Genomic DNA, 26,484 nt, shown 5'->3' with positions numbered 1-26,484 from the left:
TACCAGAACGAAAAGATTAACCAAATTAAAAGATTAATCAAATGGCAAGGGCATTCTAAACCTGCTTTTTACTATTGAACGTGTAAGCATTAGTAAGAACATTAGTAAGTTGTAGCCTATATGATTATGTTACCAGAGTAGTTCACTTCTATCTTACAAAATGGCCAGTTAAATGTAACTCTCACATTAAAAACGTCACAATATAGGCTTTAGTATTTATATGTATGTATGGTATGTATACTGTATATGGCTTTACTTCATAAGGTAAATAAAATATGATGTATTTTATCATTCGAAGATTCATGTGCCGGTCAGTTATACTGATAAAAGTGAAAACCTTTTTAATCAATTATATTACTTGAGAGAAATTCATTACAAATGAAATGTTATCATCTATTATGTGATGGCTGCTAAGTATCTATTACAGTTTATAAAAATAATCTTAAAAAACAAATCAAATCTTATATTATAATCTTTATAAAAATAATATTTGGTAATATGAGTCAATGTTTAAAGATTATCTCAAGCCATCTTGATTCATACTATATCCACAGCCAAATTTTCCTTTTAACTCCAGTTTAAATTTCAAAATATAGCACATTTATAAAATAACATAAATTATACATATCAGTAATAACAATAAGTGACTTATTGCTGGAAATTATAAGGTATGCCTCTAAACAAGTTCTTGTTATGCCTCAAACTGACTGTTATTAAATCGAATTGTTATGTATGATTCAGGGGGTGGACACAAAAACGATCACAATCTACTTAGCGTACCAACCCGACAGAAATAAAAATATGCCGTGCCATCTATTAGCGCAACAATGACTGAGAGTGAAGTAACATTAAAACACCATTGACGTGTTACACCACCAACTATTGCTAGCTATTTATTTTAAGCTTAGGGGTAATCGATTTTTAAACAGAAATCAATATAAAACGTATTTTAGCATCGTACAGAATAAAAACTCTTTGTATTTTATTCGTATTCTATTTTATTTTTCTTGTACATTCCAAATTTTATATATTCTATGCTTTACTTCATTTCTAGTAATTTTACATAATCTCAAAACTATGATGTATATTACACCAACACTACTAAATGACTCATTTTCACTAACTCATATCTTCAAATCTGAAATTAACGCACTCTGAAGAGAACAAACCTCTTGTGGTGACGTCATAGATCAGTGTCCACCACAGAGACGTCCCCAGACAAAACCTCACACAGACAGCAATTAATGAACAGTCATACAACAATGGCTACTCCACTTCCTGCCATTGTTGTGGTAATGGAGGCCAGCAGAGTTTAGCAAATGGGCGTCTACCCTTTGTGGACCAAATAATCATATAAAACTTTTTCCAAGCGAGACAGTATTCATTCATAAGAGGGTGTAAAACCGTCTCTAGTAAAGCTCCAGAATGTGAAAATACAATCCCATAAGTATGCAAAAACATACGCTCATCTGCAAATATATATATATATATATATATATATATATATATATATATATGTTTATAATTATTTATTTATAATAATATATTTATCACTAATAAAATTCTATACAATTATGCTATCGAAGTGGTATTATTGTCAGCTTTTAATTACTAAAGGGTAATGAAGTCCAATATTATTACTGGCACATTAATACATATCTTTAAAAAAAATTAAATTACGAAACGTGCATAAAGCGTGCATAGATTTTTTAAAAAGTACGTGAGGCCGGTCTCCTTTCTTCTGTCCGTTACTATGGACAGAGCCTTCGCACAATCATGTCAAACAGAATTCAGAAAAGATCCGGTACAGAACGAGGTGGCAAGACCAAAAACTCATGCCTGATAACTTGCGTATAGCAACTATAACGGTCTTCTACAATTACAATTATTGTGAAAAGTTTTATCTTCCTCCTACGTAGAACCAAGTTTTATCTATTAAGTTAAGTTGTTGTTTAGTTTTTGTCATTTGTAGTGTTGTTAAGTTGTTTAGTTAACTTTCTTTTTCAGAATCTGTTAAACATTATTTTATTTTTGCTGAAAGATCTGCAACACTTTAATGATAGATCTACATAGGCATTTAATTTTCTAAAATATCCACGTAATGCTATATACAAATTTTCTTTCAGTTCGAAATTTAAAAAGAATATTTAATTACAATATAATTGTTAAGTTTTTATACATTTTAAGGGTTTGTGTGCATAGTGAAATACGTCATCACTCGTCAAATACATGAAATGCAATCAGAATAATAACTTAATTGCTGTACCTTAAGTATTAGTATTAGAGTTTAACTGTTGTAAATCTTTCCAGGAGCCGCAACGACGGGTTTTATTTTCTTATAGTATGTCTTTTCAGCAATTTTTTTAATACTTTCATCGTTTCTAACCATTCAGTTTCATGAATATGAATGTTGAACATAGATTGTTGCGATCTCGTTAATTTAATGCAGTAACTCGCTCTAGAAGGTAACTGTCTATGGGCCTTATTGTATGTAAACTATCACCCCAATGTAATGTAATGGAGCAACCACTCTGCATGCACGTTAGTGATGTTAAACCCCTAAGTAATGCGGTTTGTAGGGACAAAAGCCGTCCATAGCCATCTGCTCTATGGCCAGCATTAGTTGAGGCTGTCCACTTTTCAAACGCTTTTAGTATAAGTGGGCTGGTTAGACGTTTATTTTGTGTCTTCCTAATTTTAAATATGCAAAATCTTCCCAATTTCAAAATTTTCTTCTTTAGAATCATCATACCTACTTTTTAAAAGTAAGTTAATTTTGTGTGAAGCATAAAACCTAATGTACGTTACAGACTTTTTAATGGTTTTTTAAATATTTTTAGTGTCTATTTTCCCTTACTAAGACATTGTACTTATCTTGGCTTCCTTCACAATAAAGTCATTTTCTACTTTATTCTGTTGTAATGTACTAGCAGTTACCAACGGCATTGCACACAATGCCGTAGCCTTTGCACGTATATTAGCACTTCTGGTTCGAGTTATTTTATATTTCCAACGCTAATTTTGAGTTTTGTTGCCACGATCAAGAAAATATGTCAAAATTGTATATTTAAGGCCATTTTAATTTATTCTGGTCTTAGTAAGTGTTGTTCAATAGTTGGTTTTGCTTTGTTTCCCCAATTAAGGAAATGTATATTTATACACGAGTCTGAGAAGCTTAATTCTAACATAAGAAAACTAAAATGGTCTTTAAAACAATCCTTATATTCAGATTAGATGTCAAACAGCAACTTTAGAGTAAAAAGTATACTTTTACAAAAGTTTTTATTTTTATCTGGTTATTTTCTTACTCTAACTAAACCGGTTTGTAATTAATTATGATTTACTATTCAATTGCACATACCGTAAGTTTATATTCGATTTGATGTAAGTTAGGGCTGTGCCACACGTTGTGCGAAAGTTTGGCGAAGTCATTGTCAAGTTTGCATGTTGTCGGTTGCCTTTGTACTCTCCCTCGAGTACATAGTACATGCAAGTTTGCAGAACTCTACTATTAGTGTAGAACGGTTCAGGTCTTGCTTATATATCAAATGCTCAGACAAAATTTTCTTGCAGGGACAATTCAATTGTAAATTATTGTTCAGTATTCTTTTTAAGTATAATAAAAACATGAATAAATAAAACTCATGTTTGGTGATGATTTGAAAGAATAATAGGATTTCGCATATCTGACATCGTTCTTACAAAAAAAGAACACTATTAAAATTAGAAATTATTAAAATTTTCAGTTATGCAACAAATTTTGTAGAATTACTGCAAAAAAATGTCTTATTACATACTTCTGCAAGAGGAAAAAAAAGTCTAGAGAATCATTCCTTCTTAAGATAACATATATTCAATATAATTTTGTATATTGAAAGTGGTTATGAAACTTTTTTTATACTCAATTTCCGTAAACCTAACAAGTTAAAAGTATTAAAAAATCATTGATAAACAAGCGAATAATTATTATATATTGGATATTTTTCCTTTATACTTGTTAATATAAATTAAAGCAAATTTGCTAACGATAGATAGTAAGTAGTAGATTATTTAACCAATAACAGTTCAGTTGGCAGACTTGAGTTTACAGTCAGGCTGACTTATTTTATGTAGATTGTTTATGTGTTAGTTTGAGGTACGCATTATCAGCTACAAATATAGCTACTTATGGATATTCTTCACAAATATCTGTTATAAAATGGTTTTTGAAAACTTAAAATTTACAAAGGAAGATAAAAAATACTTATCAAACTGACACGCACAATCTTTAATTTTAGAAAAAACCTAACAAAATGTGTCCTCTGCTTGAGTTAGTATTGGCTGGATGATTAGAAAGGATAACGGGATTTCAGACAATTGCTATGTTTTAAGAATAGAACAATACGTTTCGACGACGTGAATCCATCTTCTTCTACAAATTTCAAAAGAACCAAATACAAACAACTTTCCAAACTCTAAAAAATTGACAACAGAACGAGTTACGTCAATTGTGAGAATTTCTCGTCGTCACAGCTTAGCTTATGCAGTTTTGTTGCTTTTCATAACAGTTAGGAAAAATAAAATATATACTAGAATGTTTTGCATATTCATACCAGACAGGACGGATTCTATGTAGCTTCAAAGAACTTCACCTATCTTCCAGAACTTTAACATTAGTAGGAATAATCGTGTAGCATCTCTGAGGCAAACAAATATTTTAATTAAACTAACGAATTAAATTTAGAGTATTCATGACATCTTTTAAATGTTAAACAAAGGCGGCGATAGCATTAGTAGATTGTATAATTCAATAAAATCATCCATTTTAATATTCCAGTCACCTAAATTTTATAACAAAGCAAGAGCTAACTAGAGGAGGACACATTTGTTGTTATTAGTTTGAAACACAACACTACAAGTTGAAGCTCCAACTTGTTGTATAATATACAGCACATGAATATTCTCCAAGGAACTACCATATTAATGAACCAACCAACTTCAGTGTATCTCTCTCCGCCCAGGGATCTGCGAGCGAGTGCGAACTCCACGGCAACTAGCGCCGCACACCAGACACTTTTGAATAATTATGAGGCAACTTGTTGATCAAATATAAACTAAATGAAAATAAAATATAAATTTTAATAACATTTGTAAAATTAATATTGAAACGGAATTTGCGACAATCTAATTTCTTGTGCATATAAAGAAGTGGAATACCACGGGTCATGATCTACAGCAGCGAAACGTAGACACACACACGCGCACACGCACGCACTCATATTGTGTTCTAAGAAGTATTTACTATACACTTTGCAATATCAAATAAACAATAGGAAACACGTTTCCATCACAAATAGTTTTAAAGTCCTATATCAATATTACACTATCTAATAGACTGAATTAGTCGAGTATATTTTGCCTGTGACTATAGTAAACTCAGATAGAACAGTCGGGTCAGGTTCAAGATTAGAAACACGTCAGCTGACCACTCTTCATAATATTAAACCTGATTATTTTCAAAGCTTGACCCCGATGCGTTCTTTTATCGATTTTACTATAATTAGAATATTTGTTAGATCAAATAATTTCTATGCTGTTTTAAAAAGGTTTTTAATATTTTCGCCAAGCCCCACTCACCCTGCTTGGAAAGCGTACTTTTAAATACTTCATTAACGTACGACTTTAATTAGTAACAAACGTACTTTAAAATACAACCAACTCTAATTTTAATAAATACTAGCCTAAATTTGAAAAATTAAGTTAATTTTCTATCTACCCTCTTCCTCTGGTGCAAAATATTTAATACATAACATGTACTTGAAACCTATAACATACGGTAATAGATTGCTGCTAAAAATGGAATCAATCCAGTCAACATTTTCGAAGTCCAGACAGGTAAAATGAAACCAGGCGTTGCCACTGCACACAATTCAAGAGCACACACGCTACACCCGCAAAAGCTAAAATGGAATACTAACAAGAACATGAATGTCGGCATTTCCTGTGGTATCGCGGCGTTTCATCTGAAATAAAGAGACAGGAAGGCGATGATCGGAAGAGGAAAAGGTAAAGGCAGGGGACTTCCGGTCCTATGTTTTGGTCTCAGACCTCAATGTAAACCATTTTTTTTAGTTGAGGTTTGTTTGATTATTAAAAAAATGAAAATGTATGAAACGTTGATATGAAAATTGAATTTAAATTATTCAGTTTGACTTCTAAAGAGCACACGTTTATAAGCCAGTCTAGTTAGTGTCCCAAGCAGAACGTAATGATACTTACCATGTAGGTGGGGGGGGGGTGGGGGGGGGGGGGGGTGGGGGGGGGGGGGGGTGGGGGGGGGGGGGGGTGGGGGGGGGGGGGGGTGGGGGGGGGGGGGGGTGGGGGGGGGTTTTTTGGAACGGTTTCATAAAAAATTTGTTCAATCAATACAAGTTTTTGAAGACACAGTAATTTCCTGTAAAAGCCCTTTTATTGCTTGACAATGTTCCAGGACATTCTGATGATGAAGAGCTAAAATCCAAGGATGATAAAATTTTCACTTTATTTTGGCACCAAATGCAACTCCGTTACTCCAACCTATGGACAAAAATGCCATTCAAACTGTAAAAAACAATTACAAGAAAAGTTTATTATACAGTGTTGTATCAAAATGGAAGAGTGTCATTACATCTTTGAAGGAAACAAACCTGAAAGATGTAGTTTTTAAAAAGTGTATGAGAAAAACTTTTACAAAAACAACTGTTTGATCATGGGGAGAAGTTGTAACCTTTTCTAATTCTGTCTTCATCATTCAACCCACGGTTGATGTATTGGTTTCAAACTCAAACCAAATCTGGAATCAATAATAAACAAATGTTTTAAAGTTGAAACCATTCATGTGGACCCCAATACAAGATAATCCAGAGTATAAATGCTCAGAAGAGTCTGAGAGCCTCCTTCACACAGCACTCTCTCTGTCTCTTGTTGGTTTGGCTAATTGTTACTTGGTACTTTGTAGAGACAACTCTAGCTAAGTCTATTGCTTCACTTTAGTTCTAGATATTATCTCAATTAAAAAATATCAAATTGTATGTAGTTACTACCCATTCGGAAATATATAAAAGTATTATTTATAAACAAAGATTTTCACTTGTTAGCCATCTTAATACCAAGTTATATTTAGATTTTTAAGAGCTGGGGGGTACCATAGCTATGCAAGTTTTAAAATTTGTTATGTTGTTAGTTAAATAAAATGTTTTCACTTACTTGTTTGTATTTATTACTATATTTTTGTTTGACACATTGACTGCAACAGATGCACCCTTGTGTACTCGATGGTTAAGATACTCAAGATTACTTGGTATAAAGCCGTTTGTAAGGGTATGGCTATGTTGGTTGTCAACTCGTTGATCTATAACTGAAAAATTAAATATGGAGACATGGGTGTATATTTGGAAATTAAAGATAAAAAATGATTGGAGTGATAAATATTTTATTACTGTACTACTTTAATAACCTTTAAAAATAACCAAATACTTTCATTACATACAGCCCCACATAAATAACACATATGTGATTCAATATTAACAAAGTTTTAAGAAGCGATCATCAAATTAGCATTGTTTATGTTTAAAATTACTACCCATCTCTTTAGGATTATTTTCTATATGTCAAACAATCTGAATGACAGAAGATGAAAATTTGCAGGATTCATTTTTAAGCTTAAAGATCAGAGTGTTGGTCGAAAGAATGTGACCATTATAGTTGTAAGAGCTGAGAGCCAATTTCCTTTGTATAAGTCATCATCATCATCATCGTCAGACGTTTCCGTTCTCACGGGTCGTCGTCGTACACAGCCTCCTCCACTTTAGTCTATCCTTCCAGGTCTCCTCTTCATCCACCTGTATTTTCTGTAGTCCCCTTCTCTCTATGTCTTTCCACACTTGGTCCTCCCATCTTCCTCTCAGTCTTCCTCTTGGTCTTCTTCCTCCTTCCTCCTTCTCCAGTGCTATTCTAGGCATTCTATTATCTCCCATCCTCTTCACATGCCCCATCCACTGTATTCTTCTTCCTTCCATTGTCTCTTGCAGTGAAACTACCTTCAATCTTTCTCTGGTTATTTCGTTCCTTATTCTATCTCTTCTTGTAGTCTTCTCTATCCTTTGTATAAGTACATAATATATTTCATGAAATTCATAGAGGAATTTGCCCTACAAAAGAAATGTCAGCCCTACTTGTTTTTGTGAAAGATGAAATGAGAGAGCATTATAACAACTGAAAATTTCGAATAATAAATGTAGCACAGTTCAATTTATGTTCAGCCTTACAATTTTGAAAGTTAACCATCTGACACATGGTAAAAGTTAAATCAAACTACAGTCAAGGAGATATATAATTTATTTCTCTGAAAATAGAGATGTTTCTCTACCAGAATTATTTTTTTTAAGAATTTTAGAACTAGCAATAGTGTTGTCCCTCTAGTTGTCAGAAATTGTTATCACACTCAGGTATAAAGGTCCTCTAAAATCAGCAATAGTATCTCTTTAGTCTCCTAGGGATTCTAAATGTGTGTATGAGTTTTTCGACATTTTTTCCAATGTAATGTGAAGCGAAAACTAGTTTCACAATTTTTTTGTTATGGAAAAACGTCTGAAAAAAATGTCACTTACACATTATTTTAAAACGTGCATTGACAAAACAAACATTAAATAAGAGTTTTTGTTACACTAAATGTATGAAGGTTCCAAAAAAAAAACCTAAATGTACCTAAATGTATGAGGGTTGGTTGAGTGGTTGAATTAGCAACAGTACCCCTCTTGTGTGTTGGAATTCGTTGCACTCTTCAAAGGTCCTCTTAAATATGTCTTACAAAGCTAGGTGATAAAAAAAAACCTAAGATCTGTTAAAACATTTTCTGCAACACCTATCAGAGTAAACACTTCATGAAAGTCGGAACTGTTTATTTTAATACTGAAATAAAAAATAGATGTATTGTTCCCAGTTTTTAACGTATTTTTTAGTTTTGTGATCCAAGTATTAGCATTTCTCCCATTTAGCTCAGATCTTTTGTTTCACAATGTAATGAATTAAAAAGTAAACCAACACAGAGTTTTTCAGAGTAAAAGTAGAGAAGTAAATGATTCCCAACCCATTTTAAAATAACTAAAAAATCCAATGGTTTTTTTTTTATTGTTGGCCCAATTTTTATGACATACATTAATAAATGTTATACCTACAATAAATAATCATAGAATTATTTATTAATCTCTAGTGCAAGTTCACTCTTTTGATTATATTGTAACAGGAATGAACAGATGAGTGTGTGCAATGCTATGAAGTGTCTGTGACGTTCAAACAGAACTGCCTCTTGATACTTGACCAAAACTCTTTTTCTGCAACAGACTCCTCATAAGAGAAAGCTCTATCTTCCTCCCTTGATAACCACATTGGTTTTATCTTGTTGACTAGTAGAAGATTCCTTTTTATACTTCGATTATACATTTTTGTAATGTTAAATAACTTTGTTAGTTGCATTCAAGTAAGGCTACTTGAAAACAATACAATTCTTCAAATTCAGATTCTCGGCTGTGACCCCACTGCTCACAATGTGGCTCATTGGGGCAATGGGAAAGCTACCTAAGACAGCACAGCATTTGTGGCCATGAATTATCATACATTCAATATTAAGAGAAAGAAAATGCTCACTTTTGGGCAACTATAAGTAAAGATCACTTTGTGCTCTAGCTCCAGTTTGTTGTTTGTAGATTATTTTTGCTGTGTTTTTCTCATTAAGAAATAGGCATGGCTGTGCATAATTTTTTTTCATCTTAAACAGATAAAAATAAAATGCCTGAAACATGATGGTGTTGAGAATTTTTTGTGGGAAAGTTTTGTGTGTGGTTAGAACTAGTTTGACTCGATTTGAAAATAATATGTGCCGGTATGTTTCAATTACCACTTCTGATTATGTTTTTAAAGATACATTCTTCAGTCAGTCCAAATGTTCTAAAGGTGTTAAACTCTATCCAACATTCTGATCTTAGGTTGGAAACTGATGCATTTTGCTCTAGCGCTATGAGCAGTTTGCTTGTAAAGATTGGTGAGACTTCCATAGCTGATAGTAGACGGATACAGCTAGTTATTTACTAGCCTCAAAGGTGAAACAAGACAACAACACACTTGTTTCCAAGACTCAGCTATGGGACAGTTACTGTCCAAGACTCAGCTTTGGGACAGTTACTGTCCAAGACTCAGATATGGGACAGTTACTGTCCAAGACTCAGATATGGGACAGTTACTGTCCAAGACTCAGATATGGGACAGTTACTGTCCAAGACTCAGCTATGGGACAGTTACTGTCCAAGACTCAGCTTTGGGACAGTTACTGTCCAAAACCCACAGCACCAACTTTGTTTGGAATCCATACCATTAACTACGTTTGAAGTATTAAATATATGATTTCAGCATCAATTGTTCGTCTTAATCTAATTTTTATCGTTAGTTAACAATATGTGTTCTAATCTTTTTATTTGCATATGCCATATACCGAATAAACTTATGAACAGTGTGTTTTTTAAGTCATGGTAATTACTGACTGACTAATTAGTAAGTCATGGTCCGTGTCATTATATGCGTGGTTATTTTCGTAGAACATTATTAATTGTAGTGTGGTCATTTTTTAATCTCAAAATGAATTTTTTACATGGTCTATAAAAAGGAGATACTTTTTTAAATAATAACAATCACAATTAATTATTAGAGCTCAATCCACTACCTTTTAATTAATAGACATTAGAATGAGGTATGAAATCATATTTTTCTTTCTGAATCTTAAAATGCAATTACTACCAAAAAATTCTAAGTTAAATGGTTACCACTTTATGTTTAAATCAATAAAAATTTAATTATAAGAGTGTTTTCATATATAAACAGTCTAGAATCAAGGATATTTATTAGTCATCATAACATCATTAAAATGCATTGACATCATCACCAAAGAATATTAGCTCACAATATATTAAATTAAATTTTAATTCAAGTGAAATCCTAACTGGCTGAGATGAAACAATAGTATCTTACGTTTAACTAAGCATGGACAATCAACAATAAATACATGTATTAACGGATTCTACAGAAAGTAAATTAATAACTGATTTATCAGGGAATAAATTGGTAAAAGATTCAATAATAAATAGTACAATAACAGACAGTTAAACATTTAGGTAGGCTACAGTACAGATAGGTTTAAAATTAAAATTAAACATCGATCACAGAAAGTACCAGATATTCATCTATACTATAAAAAGGTCTAGTTAACAGCCATCTATACATCACTCATTTGAATTTACTACGACTAATGTTATGACTGGTAAGAGATAATTGATTAAACAAACGGACACCAATAAAAGAATACATAGATTGTGATTTGCTTAATCTGCAGTAAGGCTAATCTAAATATAAGCTGTCTCTAGTAGGATACTGATTAATGTTTATTCTAAGAGAAAAGTTACCAAGATTCTGTTTTACTTTAATCAGACATGAATAAATATAAAGGTTGCTAACTGTAAGAATACCTTCCTCCAAAAAAAATAGGTTACATGTAGTTAAGGAGGAGTTTAACAGCCTTTTTCTGTAATTAATAGTAACACTTTTTGAATTTCATGACTGTTACCCCATAGGGTGATTCCGTACCATATAGTGCTATGAAAAAATGTATAATATGCAGATTTAAGATCTTTGGGAACAAGTTTCGTAAGGTGGCACAGCAAAAAAATTACTCTTGACAGCCTACAACAGACACTTTGAACATGGGGTTTTCAAGTCAACTTAGAATCTTAAAAAGTTATTACCCAACCGTCTTACACAGGACTGTAAATTTAAATTATACTTCATTAATGTACGATTTTTGCAAAGAGAAAATAAAAATGTGTGATTTATTATTATTTTTTTATAACGGCAACAGGCCATTAGATGAAAACCAGTGGTTAGCTTGGTGAAGGACATGAGATATATTTAGTAGTACTGAATATTTATCTTATAACTGAAACGCATACTATTTTCACATTTGAACATTGAATGGAGTAAAGGTAAAAATGTAACTACAAGAACTAATTTTTATTTCAATTTTTTTAAATTAGAATTGTGTTTCGAAGTTGATTGAAGTATGGAAAATTTTCATTGCCATTCTTTTGAGTATTTGTTGAGGTTTGCCATAGACATTCTTATGATTATCATTTCTTATTTTAACAAGTTTAAACAAATAAATATTTTGTATGTAATGAATTTTAAATATTGAATTTTACACAGTATTGACATTGTATTACTCTAACTATCAATTCCAAAATTAAAATATAAGATACGTACTATCAGTTATCCCATGCTTTTGTAGGCTTTGCTCGTTCATTCTGGGTTAAAGTCAATTATATTTCCAACATCTATGTTGTTTGCCTTGTTGCCACAATCAAGAAAGAACATGAAAAGGGTATATTTATGGCCATTGTAATTTACTCCAGACTTGGTATTTTTGTTCCATAGTTCAAATCAAATCAAATCGTTTAATTGCAGTTGACAATATACATTGCATAGTAAACGTCAATTTTCATGTCTAAATTTTTTTCATTCATCCCACATCAAGGCCACATTTAAACTTACAACATTCAAACATTCACTCCCCATCCATTCCATGCCAATTACGCCCACTTTCCGCGCTGGAGTCAGTTTCCTCATCGCGTGGTCTCCCAGTTGAATGCCAGAAACTCATCAACACTGTAGAAAGCGTTTGACGCCAGGCAGAGTTTGATACGCGTTTTTAACACCTTGGGCGTTGAGGCATTTTTAATTTTGTTTGGCAATCTGTTTATAAAATTAACACCTGCCTGCGAAGGCAAATGTTCATAAACCACCGTTCTGTGCATTCCCGAACGGTAGTTATCTCTGCCTCTTGTCTCATATTCATGTATGTCTCGTCCTCTGGTTAAGGCACATTTAGACAAACAATATAAGGTTGTTTCTAAGATGTAGAGACATGGCAAAGTTAACAGTTGCAAATTTTTAAACGCTGTCCTGCACGACTCTCCGAAGTTTAAATTAGCGATTAATTAGTTCATTTTGCCTTGTTTCGCAGATCAAGAAAATGTATATCGGGTAAGGCAGACCACCCATGCAGTATGTATAATGGGAAAAACATTAAGCCATGTTGAAAAAATAAAGTATTGGTTTTTTGTTACATTTACTTTTTGAATATTTAAAAATCTTAAAAAAAGAATCTTAAGGGTTCTGTCTTATATTTCCCTAGTAATGTTTAAAACAAATTTTGTAGTCTCCATATTAACAAAAAGCACTCAATGTAAACAATCCCTCTTTTATTGCACAATGTAAATAGTGTTTTATTTTGTGTGAAAGTGTTTAGTGCAACACAACCTATAAAATTGTCTATCACGCAACCTATGATTTAGAACAAAAACCTTTCTCAAACCAACCACCCCGAGCAAAAATAGGCCTTGTAGAATATTTAATAACAGTATAGGAATTCTAATGTCGGAGGTCAATTTAAGGTAAATTATGACTTTAAAAACATTTTTTTTTAATAATTTTAATTCATAAAAGATAATAATTTAGATTTGAAACTCAGTACCTTAAGTTTTGGAGGTCAATGGTCAAAGTGTCACTAGAATATCTTGAAAAAATTACATTAAAAACATATTTCTGCTTACTGCAAATATTAATTGAAAGAGCCTGTTAAATGTAGTCCTGTTCTGTGTAAGAGATTTATGACAGTACACACACGCACGCAAGCACACACACACACACACACACACACACACACACACACACACACACACACACACACACACACACACACACACACACACACACACACACACACACACACACACACACACACACACACACACACATATATATATTTACTAAATTACTGTACAAATAAAATTGTTTTTTTAAATAGTGTTATATTTTTGTTTCTCATTTATTTATTACAATTGTGCAAGATTGAAATTTTTTAAATTGAAAGAATCTTTTTAGTGAAAAAATATTTATATTCATAATTTATATTGGGGATGATATAGGTTAAAACTCATTACAAATATAATTTAATTTATTTCAAAATCATTTAGATAACATACATATTCAGACTGCACAACTTTGTATAAATTGTAAAAAATTCAGATTCCATCAACCAGTCCAAGATACAATAGAAAATTAGGTATAAAATCAAAACTAAATCTTTTTATAGTCGTGAAATTATACAATATACTTACGTATTTTATTTATTAGTTCACAAGTATTAAGCATAGATATACATTGTAAAGTTAAATATAAATTTGTTTTAGGCCAAAATAAAGCTACAGTGTACTGCTATAGATTAATTTAAACATAACAGACCTGTCTATCAGGTGCTGTCTGAGTGAATAAAGTATATTTCAGGTATACAATGGCTATACTAAGTAAGACTATTAATAGTAAAAGGTGTAGAAACGACACCACATCCACAACAAATATCTAGAACAATTCTCTTTGCAAAGTGAAACTAATGTGCACAATAAAATGAAGGTACAATATCCAGAGCAAAACGTTGACAATCAGCCTATATAAATGGTTAAGCAGTATGTCATACAACAACAACATCATTTCAATATAAGCACAAATAACATTATTTTTTTAACATTGAATCTTGATTTTAACAGTTTTTAGAACTCCACTTACAGAAAGATCATATTGTCAGAATAATCAACACTTCTCGGTGAAAACAAATTATAAAATTAAACATCTACAATTTAACCATCTGTCAAGCTAAAAAATAGGAGTTTTATTTATGAGGTCTAATACAGTAATATCAATGACATAATTGAAATAACTCATAATCTTAAATATTTTAAATATACACAGTTAAACAAATTTTCATCGATACTATCTATAAATAGAACATCAGACATTCAAAGTAAAAGCAAGGAATCATTAAAGATATTTATTATTCAAGAAAATAAATATAGTTTACAATAATCTGAATAAAAATAACTTGAGGACTAATACAACATGTAATATTAAGTGCTAAAATAGAATTTGAATAGAAAGAATTAAATATCTAAATCAGTGTACAATGTACAGTATATGGGGACACATTTTGGTTGACGAAATTTAACAAATTACAATAATATTTTTTTTTTAATTAAACTAAAAACAAGTTAAATAAAACAATAAGCTCATTTCTAATAAATTTCTAGAACAATTCTCTTTGCAAAGTGAAACTAATGTACACCATAAAATGAAGGTACAATATCCAGAGCAAAACGCTGACAATCTACCTTTAAAAACTGTAATTTTTGTTTAAACAAATATTCTCTTCAACTTCTCTATGGCCTTTCTACAAATATTTATGTGGTCATCTAGTCATCTAGACCATTTTCACATCATGTAATAGCTATCAGTCACGTTACTCCAGCTGTGTCATTATACAGGCAATTGCGTTGTGTAGTTTTGTTCAACTATATGTTTTATACTTACTTTCCAACCAATCAACATACATTTTGTACTCTTACAGAAAATAAAGTCAGAAACTGAAAATGTTGTTTACAATACTAAAATTATTTTTGTTTTTATAGTAATCTAATAGTAAACAAAACAAGCAAAGAACAGTTTGTTTTAATTTCATGCATACAATTTAATTATTAAATAATGTTATACTGATGACAACTTTATTGTAATTAATAAGATAAGAAAATAATTGTAAGTATATATTTGTAATATTACACTTTAATGTATTTATAAAACACTTGCATTTTCCATATTTTCACCTTCTTGTTTTTCAGTACAACAAAGTAGTGAATTCATTCAAAAGTATGTACCATAAAAATTACCAAACCTTTTATCGGCCAAAAAGGATTAACAAATTTTCCTGCAGTTTACAACTCTCACAGCCATAGTTACACCTGTGAGGAAATCTGAACTGTGGAGTAAGAAGCTAGTGAAGAAGAGAAGCAATCAAAACATTCCTGCCAAATATTAAGTGAAAAAGTTATCTTTACAAATGCAAAGTAAGTTTTATGAGTGTGAAACTGATACAAAAGGGAAAGTTGAATGGCATAGAATAACCCAATTGTTCATTTAACACTATGTACCAATTACCTGTATATAAATAACTACAGTATATTAAAATAAAAATATCAAATACACGTATATAATGTACATAAACAACAATCTGTAAATGCATTATGATGTAGTAATGTTCACATAAATTTTATATAGCAAGTAATGTCACATAATGTCAAAATCAATAGGAAGCTTAGAGGCTGAGTGTCAGTCAATAACTTATCCTTTTGTACTACACAGTTCATTCATAAAACATTTGGCTCATTGTTTGAGAGGTCATTTCATAATCAAAATTCAGATCTTCTATTCTATTCTATCGGCAAGAGCATTTAAACATCGTTCTCTCTGAGAAGGAAAATTTTGTCTTGTTCTTTCTATGGATAAATTATCTACGAATGAATTGGTCTTTTAAACATGTTCCCAATGTTTGTGTAGGTGGTCTTGAACGATAAGTGTAGTTATTATAGCATTAAATATAACTAAGAGGCTTCATTAGTACTGACTAAAAGACCGTTTGAAATGGGGAGAATGGGTCAATTGTTTGTTAACACTCTCTCAGAAGAGCTGAGTAACACAATACAAGGGATGATTTAGGAAGTAGCCATCAGGATGCTATTGAACACTGTTCTATTAAGTTCCTCTAAAAAAAGAAACGTAGTATTCTTCAGCAGAATACTAGTAATACATGAAGATTTTCTCACTCCACCAGATAAACTAGTGAATGCGATCTTTATTTATAACTATTCCAGTTTTGAATGGGATGATCGATTTGAAATTATTCCCATGTACTGCTTTCTATCCTGTTAATAAAATAAACAGGCTACTTCAGTACTCGAGGAGTTGTCTAGTGGTAGTTTCCAATCTAGATAGTTTCTGAGGGCAGCATTTTTACTGTCTGAGATTTGACTTTAAGAATTGAATGTGCCTATAGGTAATCTAATTGACTTTACGGTCCATTTCTACAGCTTAAATCTGTAAATTCAAACATATCTTAAAATCTTTAAAACTTGTTTTCAGCATTAACTACCAACGGAAGGAACTAGAATAATTATTATCAAATGCAAAAAGTTAATAGGCATACATAATACAACTTTTTAGATATGACACCTATGTTCCTGTAATACGATAACACCTACAGTTGATGAAAAGTTATATTCTAATTCATCAGTCTAGATTTCAAATCAGCTCTGTGTAAATTTATTTTGGCATAAAATACATTATACACAAGGTATGAACTATAATGAGTTAAACTAAATAAATAATGCACAATGTTAAGCTACGGAAAAAGAAAAACAACTTACAAAATTTACCTCTGCAAAACAACTCTAAAAATATAATGCGTTTCCCTACAGCCAACTATTTAACTTCAAATTCTCCTTGGTATATCTCAGTTATGGGTAACATACATTTTTATTAAAATGGAAACCACGTGGTTCACGCTGCCCAAATATTGAACAAAGGTTCATCAATGACTTATATAAACTATGATTATAGTATGTTATATATAGAGATTATAGTATATATCATTATTAACACATATGATTATTGACAATTTTCACGTGAGCTTGGTCCCTGACAGCTCTATCTCAATAGTCAGCTCTCATCATGGCATTTTTCCATGATTCATAATAACGATACTTATTAACAATTTTCAAGTGGGTTTGGTTTCTGATATCCTTATCTGAATAGTTAGCTCTTATCATGGTATATTCCCAGTCAACAATTTACCACATTAACCACATTTCGTAAGTCGTCATCACTCAAAAAAGAAAGAATGTGTCTGACAATTTCAACAGGCAAGAACTCAGTTAAACTGTACTGAGCTATATCTAATAAAGCTGCCCTTTTTATCGCTCTTCCATATATCGCTCTTAACAGGGAACCATACACTGGATATTCTAATTCAATATCATACTCAAAGGCCTGTTTCAATTTTGTGTTTGCTAAATATGTCGGATCACCATATTTATCAAAAACATCACTGAGTAAATCTTTACCATAACGATGCAGTTTCATTTTCTTAGCCTCTTTTTTGCATAGTAGACAAAAATTATCTTTGGTACCATAAAAATTTGTTATGGGATCAAAATTAAATCCGACACATTTCAATTGCATGGAATTCCTTTCAAAAGCATAATTCGCAACCCACGTACATGAAACCCACTCCAATGGTTGGTCACCATTTTCATCCTTAATAAACAGAGATCCACCCCACTCCAGCAACTCCTTTATAATTTCTCCATTAGGCCTATCTATCGCAAAGTGCATTGGCGTTCTGCCCTCTTTATCTCTTGCATTAACTTCAGCTCCCCCTATCATTAACATCTTAATAGCTGATCTGTAGGGACAAAACTTTGCTGCACGGTGAAGAGGGATTTGGCCTCTATCATTTTTACTATCTACATCTGCTTTGTTAGTCAAAAGTCTTTTGATTATTTCAATACTTTTATATTTAGCTGCAAAATGCAGAGGTGTGTTTCCTTTTAAATCTTTAATATTCACATCAACTCCCTTTGTTAAATAAAATATCAACAAATGGGAGGGAACCGAGTATGGTTGCAATGTGGAGAACCGACAATCCATTTTTGTTTTGACAGTTTACATCTGCTCCTCTTTCAATCAATTTTTCAAAAATTGATCTTCTTTGCTTCCATGCAGCAATATGTAAGGGAGCTTCACCAAAACATTTTGAGTTCACATTAGCACCTCTATTTAGTAAGAAATCTACTCCTAATTCAAAGTTTACAAATACAGCAAAATGAAGGGGAGTGCAACCTTTGTCGTCTTTGGAGTTCACATCAAACCCAGAGTTCAATAAGAGTTCCAATTCTTCAATCGAAGAGTAGATTGCTGCATTGTGGAGTAGGGACCGGCCTTTCGAAGATCGGATGTTAATAGGCATAATCTTAAACAGAATAAAACATAAATCAATAAACATGGGTTTTTTGTAATTTTGTTTCAAATTAAATTATAAATTTAACACCAAATTTGTGGGTGTAGCACATGATACGCTGCACTTAGAAATTCAAACAAGCATGCGTTAAGAGCATAAAGGCAGATATGGCGCCTGCTGAAATTTGAAATTCAAAAAACTCATTAAATTGAAAAATATTTACTTAAAATGAAAGACACATTGTATCAATAAAATTCATCTATTCCAGTAGGAATGTTTACTATCAGTTGGCACTAAGTGAAGCCATCGTTTCTTCATGAATTATCTTTCAATGTGGGTGCACATACTTGGTTTTCACCATGAGTACATTTTCTAAATTGATTGTGACAAATATTGTAACAGATCAATATGTTCAAGTTTAAATTTTAAATAGTTCGCACCAAAATCAGTGAGCAAAAGTTGTTTTGTATAACAGCTGATTATTACATGTAAGACTAAAATAATTAATAAACTAATAGATAAGATAAGTATACTGGAATCAATTTGAGTTATTAGTTGCGATATTCACTAAAGATATTTAAAATCTATTGGCAATAATAACAAAAATTAAGGCAAAACGTATTAGATAGGGTCGGAGACTGAAAAGTTCACAACTTCCTGTGAGTTGACCGGGCAACTATAGCCGATTGCCAAGCCTTTTTTCTAGTTGAAATGGTGATATAAACAGGAAGTATGTTAGTAGTCCTCGTGTGAAAGAGTACATGTTTTATATAAATTGATCATGTTTACATTTGAGAAGTGGCAATTGGAGATTATATAATGTAGTAAGAATAAAATTTAAACATACTTTATTTTAATCATCATGTTGAGAAAGAACATGTGTTACACTACACGGTTCATCAAAGTCACATGTTCAAGTGAATTAAATTGGTGAATAGAATTAAATTAAAATATGTAAAATAAATGTATATAAGTAAATTACAAGGAAATGTAGAAATCATCTAAGTGGTGAGTTTACCATGTTTTCACTGACTGGACTAGACCTTCATTGAAATCACTTCATAATCAAATTATCTACTTATCAAACATAACATTTTACACATAATCTAAACAATTGTTTGCAGTTCTTTGTTTGAAATTCGTTTTTGGCTATGGAAATATTGTGAAGGAAACAGGATTTTTCTGGACATTTACCATTGTTTAGTGATAAAAGTAATCATGATTTTTTTATGTGCAGTTAACATAAACTATTAATTTATTTCAGTGACATTGGATTTCAACATCTTCAGTGACCAGACCACATGTACCAGTTAACATAACCTAAATTTGGAAAACCCGGAACTACGTCACATGACAACGTGAGGCAAATAATCAACATAGTACAACACCGACATCTGATCTTCAATATACAACTAACACTAACGTGCAGCTGCTATCTGACCTTCATAATATTTGGAACCTCGATAAATGGCACTCAACGTGGGGTGCCACAAGTTAGTTATAGTTAATGTTAAAACTATACTTTTTTATCCCAGAGTAGATGACAAAAAAGAAGACAAGAAAATCCCTAGCACAAACCAAATAACACCTTGCAAACATTAACAGTAAGCACAACGGTCCAGCTGCTGAATAGCTCTTTGGAAAATTTAGATTAAAAACCATAATTTTTATTAAATAACAAATCTTTAGCAAGTTTAATATAACTACAGTACAAGTATAACCAATACACAAATGCAATACGATACCAGCAAACCATTGATTTTGACACTCCTATAAATACAATGCCACGGCCACCACTATAAGCCAGGAGCTAAAAACGCTTAGCTACAATAGTAGCATCGTATCCACTCCTCTAGCCCAGATTGTGTCCCCACACACTCACCTCCTTCACACATTTCACTGGTCATGCTATACTGACGCACAGTAGTAAGTGATAGTTGATTTAGATGACAAGGCTTAATAACCTCAGCACCAGATAGGGTTAGGCCTAAGCCCACGCAAACCTGGACTCCATCCTAACTTGTGTTTTGACAAGTATCACACTACAAAGAGTAGGCATAACTATAGGGTGATATGTATGATTTTTAAATAGGTCCATTCTGCATTTTTAATTTTATTTACAGTTCAATAAGCCATTTTTATAGTGACAACTTTTTTTTATTATCGTACTGATATAATATTCAGTTTTGAAGAGTAAAAGAACCCAAGTAATTTATGTAGGCCTAACAATGTTTCAAGTAATCTACTTTGTTCAAAATAACACAAGAACTAATCCACTTCTACAGTTTACCAACGTAATTAGTACTACGTACTATCATAAACTAAAATCGGGATCTTTACTGAATCAAATACGCTGTATATATAGTACAATATATACTTTTATTTTCAAATGACATGTTTTCTAAGCCATAATCTTAATTATGTAGGTGTTTAGAACATGGTTAATACTTATGATGGTTACTTCTTTACAGTTTTAACTCAGAAAGAAATAAAGTAGGTAAAATAACCTAAACATAAATGTATTTATAATTTATTTTAAAAATAAAAAAATACTGAATACTTATTTTATTTTTCATTAGTTACCTTTTCAAAACAATGGTGGTAGGTATTTTCTTCAAAAAAAAGAGTTTATTACAATTTATTGGTTTATAGTGAAATGTGCATATGGAATATTGAATATATATAATATGCGCATAATCACTTGAAGTTAATTAATTGGACCTGGTGAGTCAACCCAGTGGGAAATAAATAGATTCCAAAAGGTTAATATGTTTTTCAAATTTAAAATCGCCAAATTTTAGATATCATTCTACCAGAGGGAGTAACATATTTATAATTCCAGAATATATACAATATATTTTTCCTTAAAATGGACTACTTAAATGCCTACAATTCCTCAGAAAATGATAACAAAAGTTTTGTTTCCTGTCTTCAGGAAGGTTACCTTGAAGGATTGTGACTAACATTCAAAAAACACTTACTCAACCCAAAAATCGATTGCACCACCTTAAAGATGTTGAAAGTTTGCTAATACTATAACTAACCCATAAAAGAGCCCTTTGACAATCAAGACCTTTACATCTTGGGCAACGATTAATCTTTTCTCTTGTTTATTCTCCAAACAACCAATTACAACCAAACAACCAATTACTATATGAATTGGGAAAAATAGAAATATGGACTGCAACAGAAAAAGCAGCTCTACATTTGAAGCTAATTTAGTGCACTCAGTATGTGTTATCAAGGAGTCCTTGGAAATTGTATGGATATCATGTTCCAGTCCATTCTCTATAACTCACATCGGTTAGTTTCAAGAAGTATTACTGCAAAACTATGAAACAGTTACAAGAAGTAGCCAAGCATAATTTGTAATATTTTAAATTTTACTGGAAAGTGCTTTGAATTGTCAAAAGAACTTTCAAACTAAGGAGAGGAAATTATCCCAATCAGGCGACAGCTTGACATTATAAAGCATTAAAAAATAGAAAATACCACATCGCTAACAATATCCTATTGGACCTCAAAGAACAGGTGCACAACCATGGGTTATAGGCATTCGCGGAAAGCTTTTATTGAACTTGCTCCTCCTCCAAATGAAGTTCTTTATGTACGCTGAGTTGTAATATTTTGATAGTATTGAAAATTATAGTTTTACTAAAAAAATACCCATAAATTTAGCAATCTAGAAAAATACAGGATAATAAATTAATAATAATTGGAAGTAGACAAATATTGAATTGTTATTTTTATATTCATTATTAATGGTATCCATAAAATTTATTTTCTCTAACTTTAATAAATGATTTTTAGGGTTGAAATAGAGGGTGTAACAAAACTACACAAACTTTAAGATATTGTTCCTTGGATAAATAAAACATAAAACATAAAATCAAATTCAAACAATGGTCCATCTCCTTCTGATTAAATTAAATTCAAAATGGCAGCCATTTACAATAACCAAAATATCTTAAAAAGTAATAATTGTACAAGAAAGTGACAGAAATGACTATTTGTAGAAGAGGTAAAAGTTTGCCAATTGAAGAAATAACAAATATTTTGACTGTGTTAATTTATTTCCACTGTTTCATTGTTTAACATTTACTTTATTGTGAAGAAATTTGAGATTTGGATATGCATGGTCGGACTAAACTTGCAATAAGTTGGTTATTTGTTATCCAATTTCAGCTTCTAGTCTTATTGGATTTATTGATACATTTTGTACAAAAATCTACAATTTTAAGTCTTGAGGTCAGTATGTTTTTGAGACATTGTGCAGTCAGACATAAATGAAAATTTTCCATCCCTTTGAGTGATAGGCTTCGCCATCGCTTAGCCAATAAATAATTCTGCATGTTTATTCTTTCTTAAAAAATACATTAGATGTTAAATCATACAAAATATAAAAAGCACAAATGATGCTATTTATGATTTGAAGATGTTATCAATTAAATGATGTCTTATTTGTTACCATATATTCTTAGCCTTTCAATAAAACTGTTTAACACTTTTCGCAACATCTCATTTCGTAATGAATTGACTGTAACCTCTTTCAAATGTAATAAACTTGTAGTGAGTTTATTTGTGTGCACTTATAATTTAATCTCATCACATCAGGTTTTAATCACTGAGGTTTAGATGTTACCATTGCAAGAAATGACCATTAAACCACCATGTCAAGTAATCCATGGTGATATTTGCTGTATGAGCAGTTGCCTCATCTTGGAAACAAATGTTTTCATAGGTAGGCCTAGTCATTTTCCTTTCAGGTCAGAGAAAAACCTGGTCCATAATTCTCAGGTAACGCTCTTGTTTCACAATTAGTTTGTCCATCTTACTAAAACAAAATGATCCCTCTTGGTTAACACACACCATAATGTAACTTTGGCACTGTGCAAAGGGTGTTTGTGTAACTCTTGTGGGTTTGACCAATATCTGTAATGTAGTTTAATGACATATTTCATTAGATCATTATTCATTATAAGAATGTTGTTATCATCCATCAACTGTTCCGAAAATTTCTGACAATTTATTGAGTAACAATTAAGTAAGTGTATATCATAGTATTCATCTCAGTATCCTAGCAGGCATTTCAAGAGCTGTAGCTTTTTTATATGTCGGTCGATATGGGTTAGTAGTTAACACAACCTACCTCATTTGCTCAATATTGTCCAATGTTCTGACTGAACTTCAACAACCTGTAGGCTTATAGTTGAACTCGTTCTACAGTTACTCACCCATAGCAAAAAGGAATTATGTGATGAAAAATGTTTTATACGACTCAAAATGAAATACCAATGAAACTGAGTACTAAAATGGCATTGAGTAAACGGCATCAAATAGGCTTGAGAATATGAACTGTCTCAACATTAAACAAACAATATACAGTGGACCACTGCTCCATGACTACTGAAATGTCATCGAGTAGGCTTGTGAATACGGCACTGTCTCAACATTAACCACACAATTTACAGTGAACCACTGCTCTACTGAAATGGCATCGAGTAGGCTTGTGAAGACGGCACTGTCTCAACATTAACCACACAATGTACAGTGAACCACTGCTCCATGACTACTGAAATGGCATCGAGTAGGCTTGTGAATACGGCACTGTCTCAACATTAAACATACTATCTACATTAGATCACTGGGCTGCATAACTACTGAAATGGCACTGAGACGAGCTCCTCGTGGGCCACCTGGATGGGGTGATCATACACTTTGGACAGAAAGAATGGGGATGGAGGAGCTCCTCCTGCCAACTACAAAGACAGCACGTGTATTGGAATAGTGGAATGAGCAGTTCCATGCGTTCTCACTCCATACTCCTCTGGATTTAATTTAGTTCAGTACCAGGCAAACCTATTAAAATGTATCACTGTATTTTTAGCTTATACTCTGAGTTAAACCCCATCAGTAGTTTGGGACAGCACACATATAATATTTAAATTACTCTTTCAAGCTGAATGTTGCAGGATGCAGCACAATTGAATTGATTTTATTAAACCGTGATTTTACAACGTAATTAAAAACAGGCAATTAATCTAACAAATCTCTTAAAATGTACCACTGTGTTTTTAGCTAAGTTAATACTCTGAGTTAAACGCCTTTCAGTAGTTTAGTACAGCATGCGTATATTTAAATTACATTTTCAAAGCTGGATTTTGCAGGATGCAGCACAATTAAATTGATTTCATTAAACCTTGATTTTACAACGTAATTAATGACAGGCAATTAATCTTGTCTACATACAAATAAACCAATACAACAGAATATCGAAAGACCTAACAAGACGTAAGGAAGTCTAATATAATAAAGTAACCTCGTTATATACAGTGGCGTAGCTAGAAAAAATTCGAGGGTGTATTAAACATCCCGGAAGTTAAAAAGAGCCCTACTCACAAAATTTAGAAATTTGTTTGTTTACAAGTGAATTCTCAAGCTAATTGTACTTTTTTTAATTTGCTTATTCACTCAAATTTGATTGTAATTATTCATGCATACAAACATTTAAACTTACAACATTAAACAAAATATTCGAGACTTGTGTTCTTAGCATAGTAGTTAAATAATGATCTTCAAGAATTTCAAAATACAAAAACAACCATTAAATTGAGTTTTTTAATTAAATTTTTTGTATTTTAAAATGTAAACCAATAAAATTGTTTTGTAACATTATATTTGATAAAGTCATGTAGTTGTGATTGATTTTATCATATTTTTATAATTATGTTTTTGTTGAACATTTGCTCACAAATTTTTTTTTATCCACTTAGTTTCAAGTTTTTAACACATCTACTGTAATAACTCTTTATTAGAGCTTTTAAAGTGTAATTATATTATTAATTTATTTACTACCAATTAAGGACTCTATATTATAATATGTTGCTTTTGCCCTATTAATTTTAATCGCTTTCCAATGAAACAAAAAAAATATTTACCATCATTTTAAGCCTATATGCAAAATATGATAAAATTATGACACTTTATTCGTTGTGCACCATCTCACATTTTGTCAATAAATTGCCTTTGGAGTTACAAAGAAAGTTCAATATAAATTAATATAATTAATTCGATAAACAATGTAGTATACGTTCTGTATAATTTCTATGTTTTGCAAATATGTTCAGGTATAAGACGAGTCATTAATTTCTAATAGATAATAGAAATCAGAACAGTTCCTGACACCCTTTTTTGAACACCATGTATATTTTCTAAAACAGTTTAAGGCTTATTTTATTTCAGTTTTGGATTATTTATACTTTACTAACACATGAATATGATTAATGCTACTGTTTATAGATAAGAATGTACATAAACGATTGATTATATTTATATAAGGTAACTTACTTGTGATCTAGTTTCCTTGAAAACACTCATACCCCGATAGATCTTGCCCTGTTCATGAGATATTTCCAGTCAACAGTTTGTAGCATTCACTACACTTTGAATGTCGTCATCACTCAAAAAAGAGAGAATATATCTGACTATTTCTACCGGCAAAAGGTGAGTTAAACTATACTGAGCTA

The 26,484-nt window shown here is 31.6% G+C and overlaps 1 protein-coding gene across 1 annotated transcript; it reads right to left on the bottom strand.

Annotated features, from left to right (window-relative positions):
• Positions 1-14,056: 14,056 nt before the first annotated feature.
• On the bottom strand, positions 14,057-26,466 carry LOC124364505 (serine/threonine-protein phosphatase 6 regulatory ankyrin repeat subunit A-like). Its single transcript, XM_046820047.1, is given in 3 exon segments — positions 14,057-18,583; positions 18,585-18,970; positions 26,306-26,466. Coding segments are annotated over 3 exon segments (1,218 nt in total). The 5' UTR covers positions 26,336-26,466; the 3' UTR covers positions 14,057-17,781.
• Positions 26,467-26,484: the final 18 nt, after the last annotated feature.

The sequence above is a fragment of the Homalodisca vitripennis genome, chromosome 6, assembly GCF_021130785.1.
Source record: "Homalodisca vitripennis isolate AUS2020 chromosome 6, UT_GWSS_2.1, whole genome shotgun sequence".
Lineage (NCBI taxonomy): Eukaryota > Metazoa > Arthropoda > Insecta > Hemiptera > Cicadellidae > Homalodisca > Homalodisca vitripennis.
This window is presented reverse-complemented; position numbering and strand designations above follow the sequence as displayed.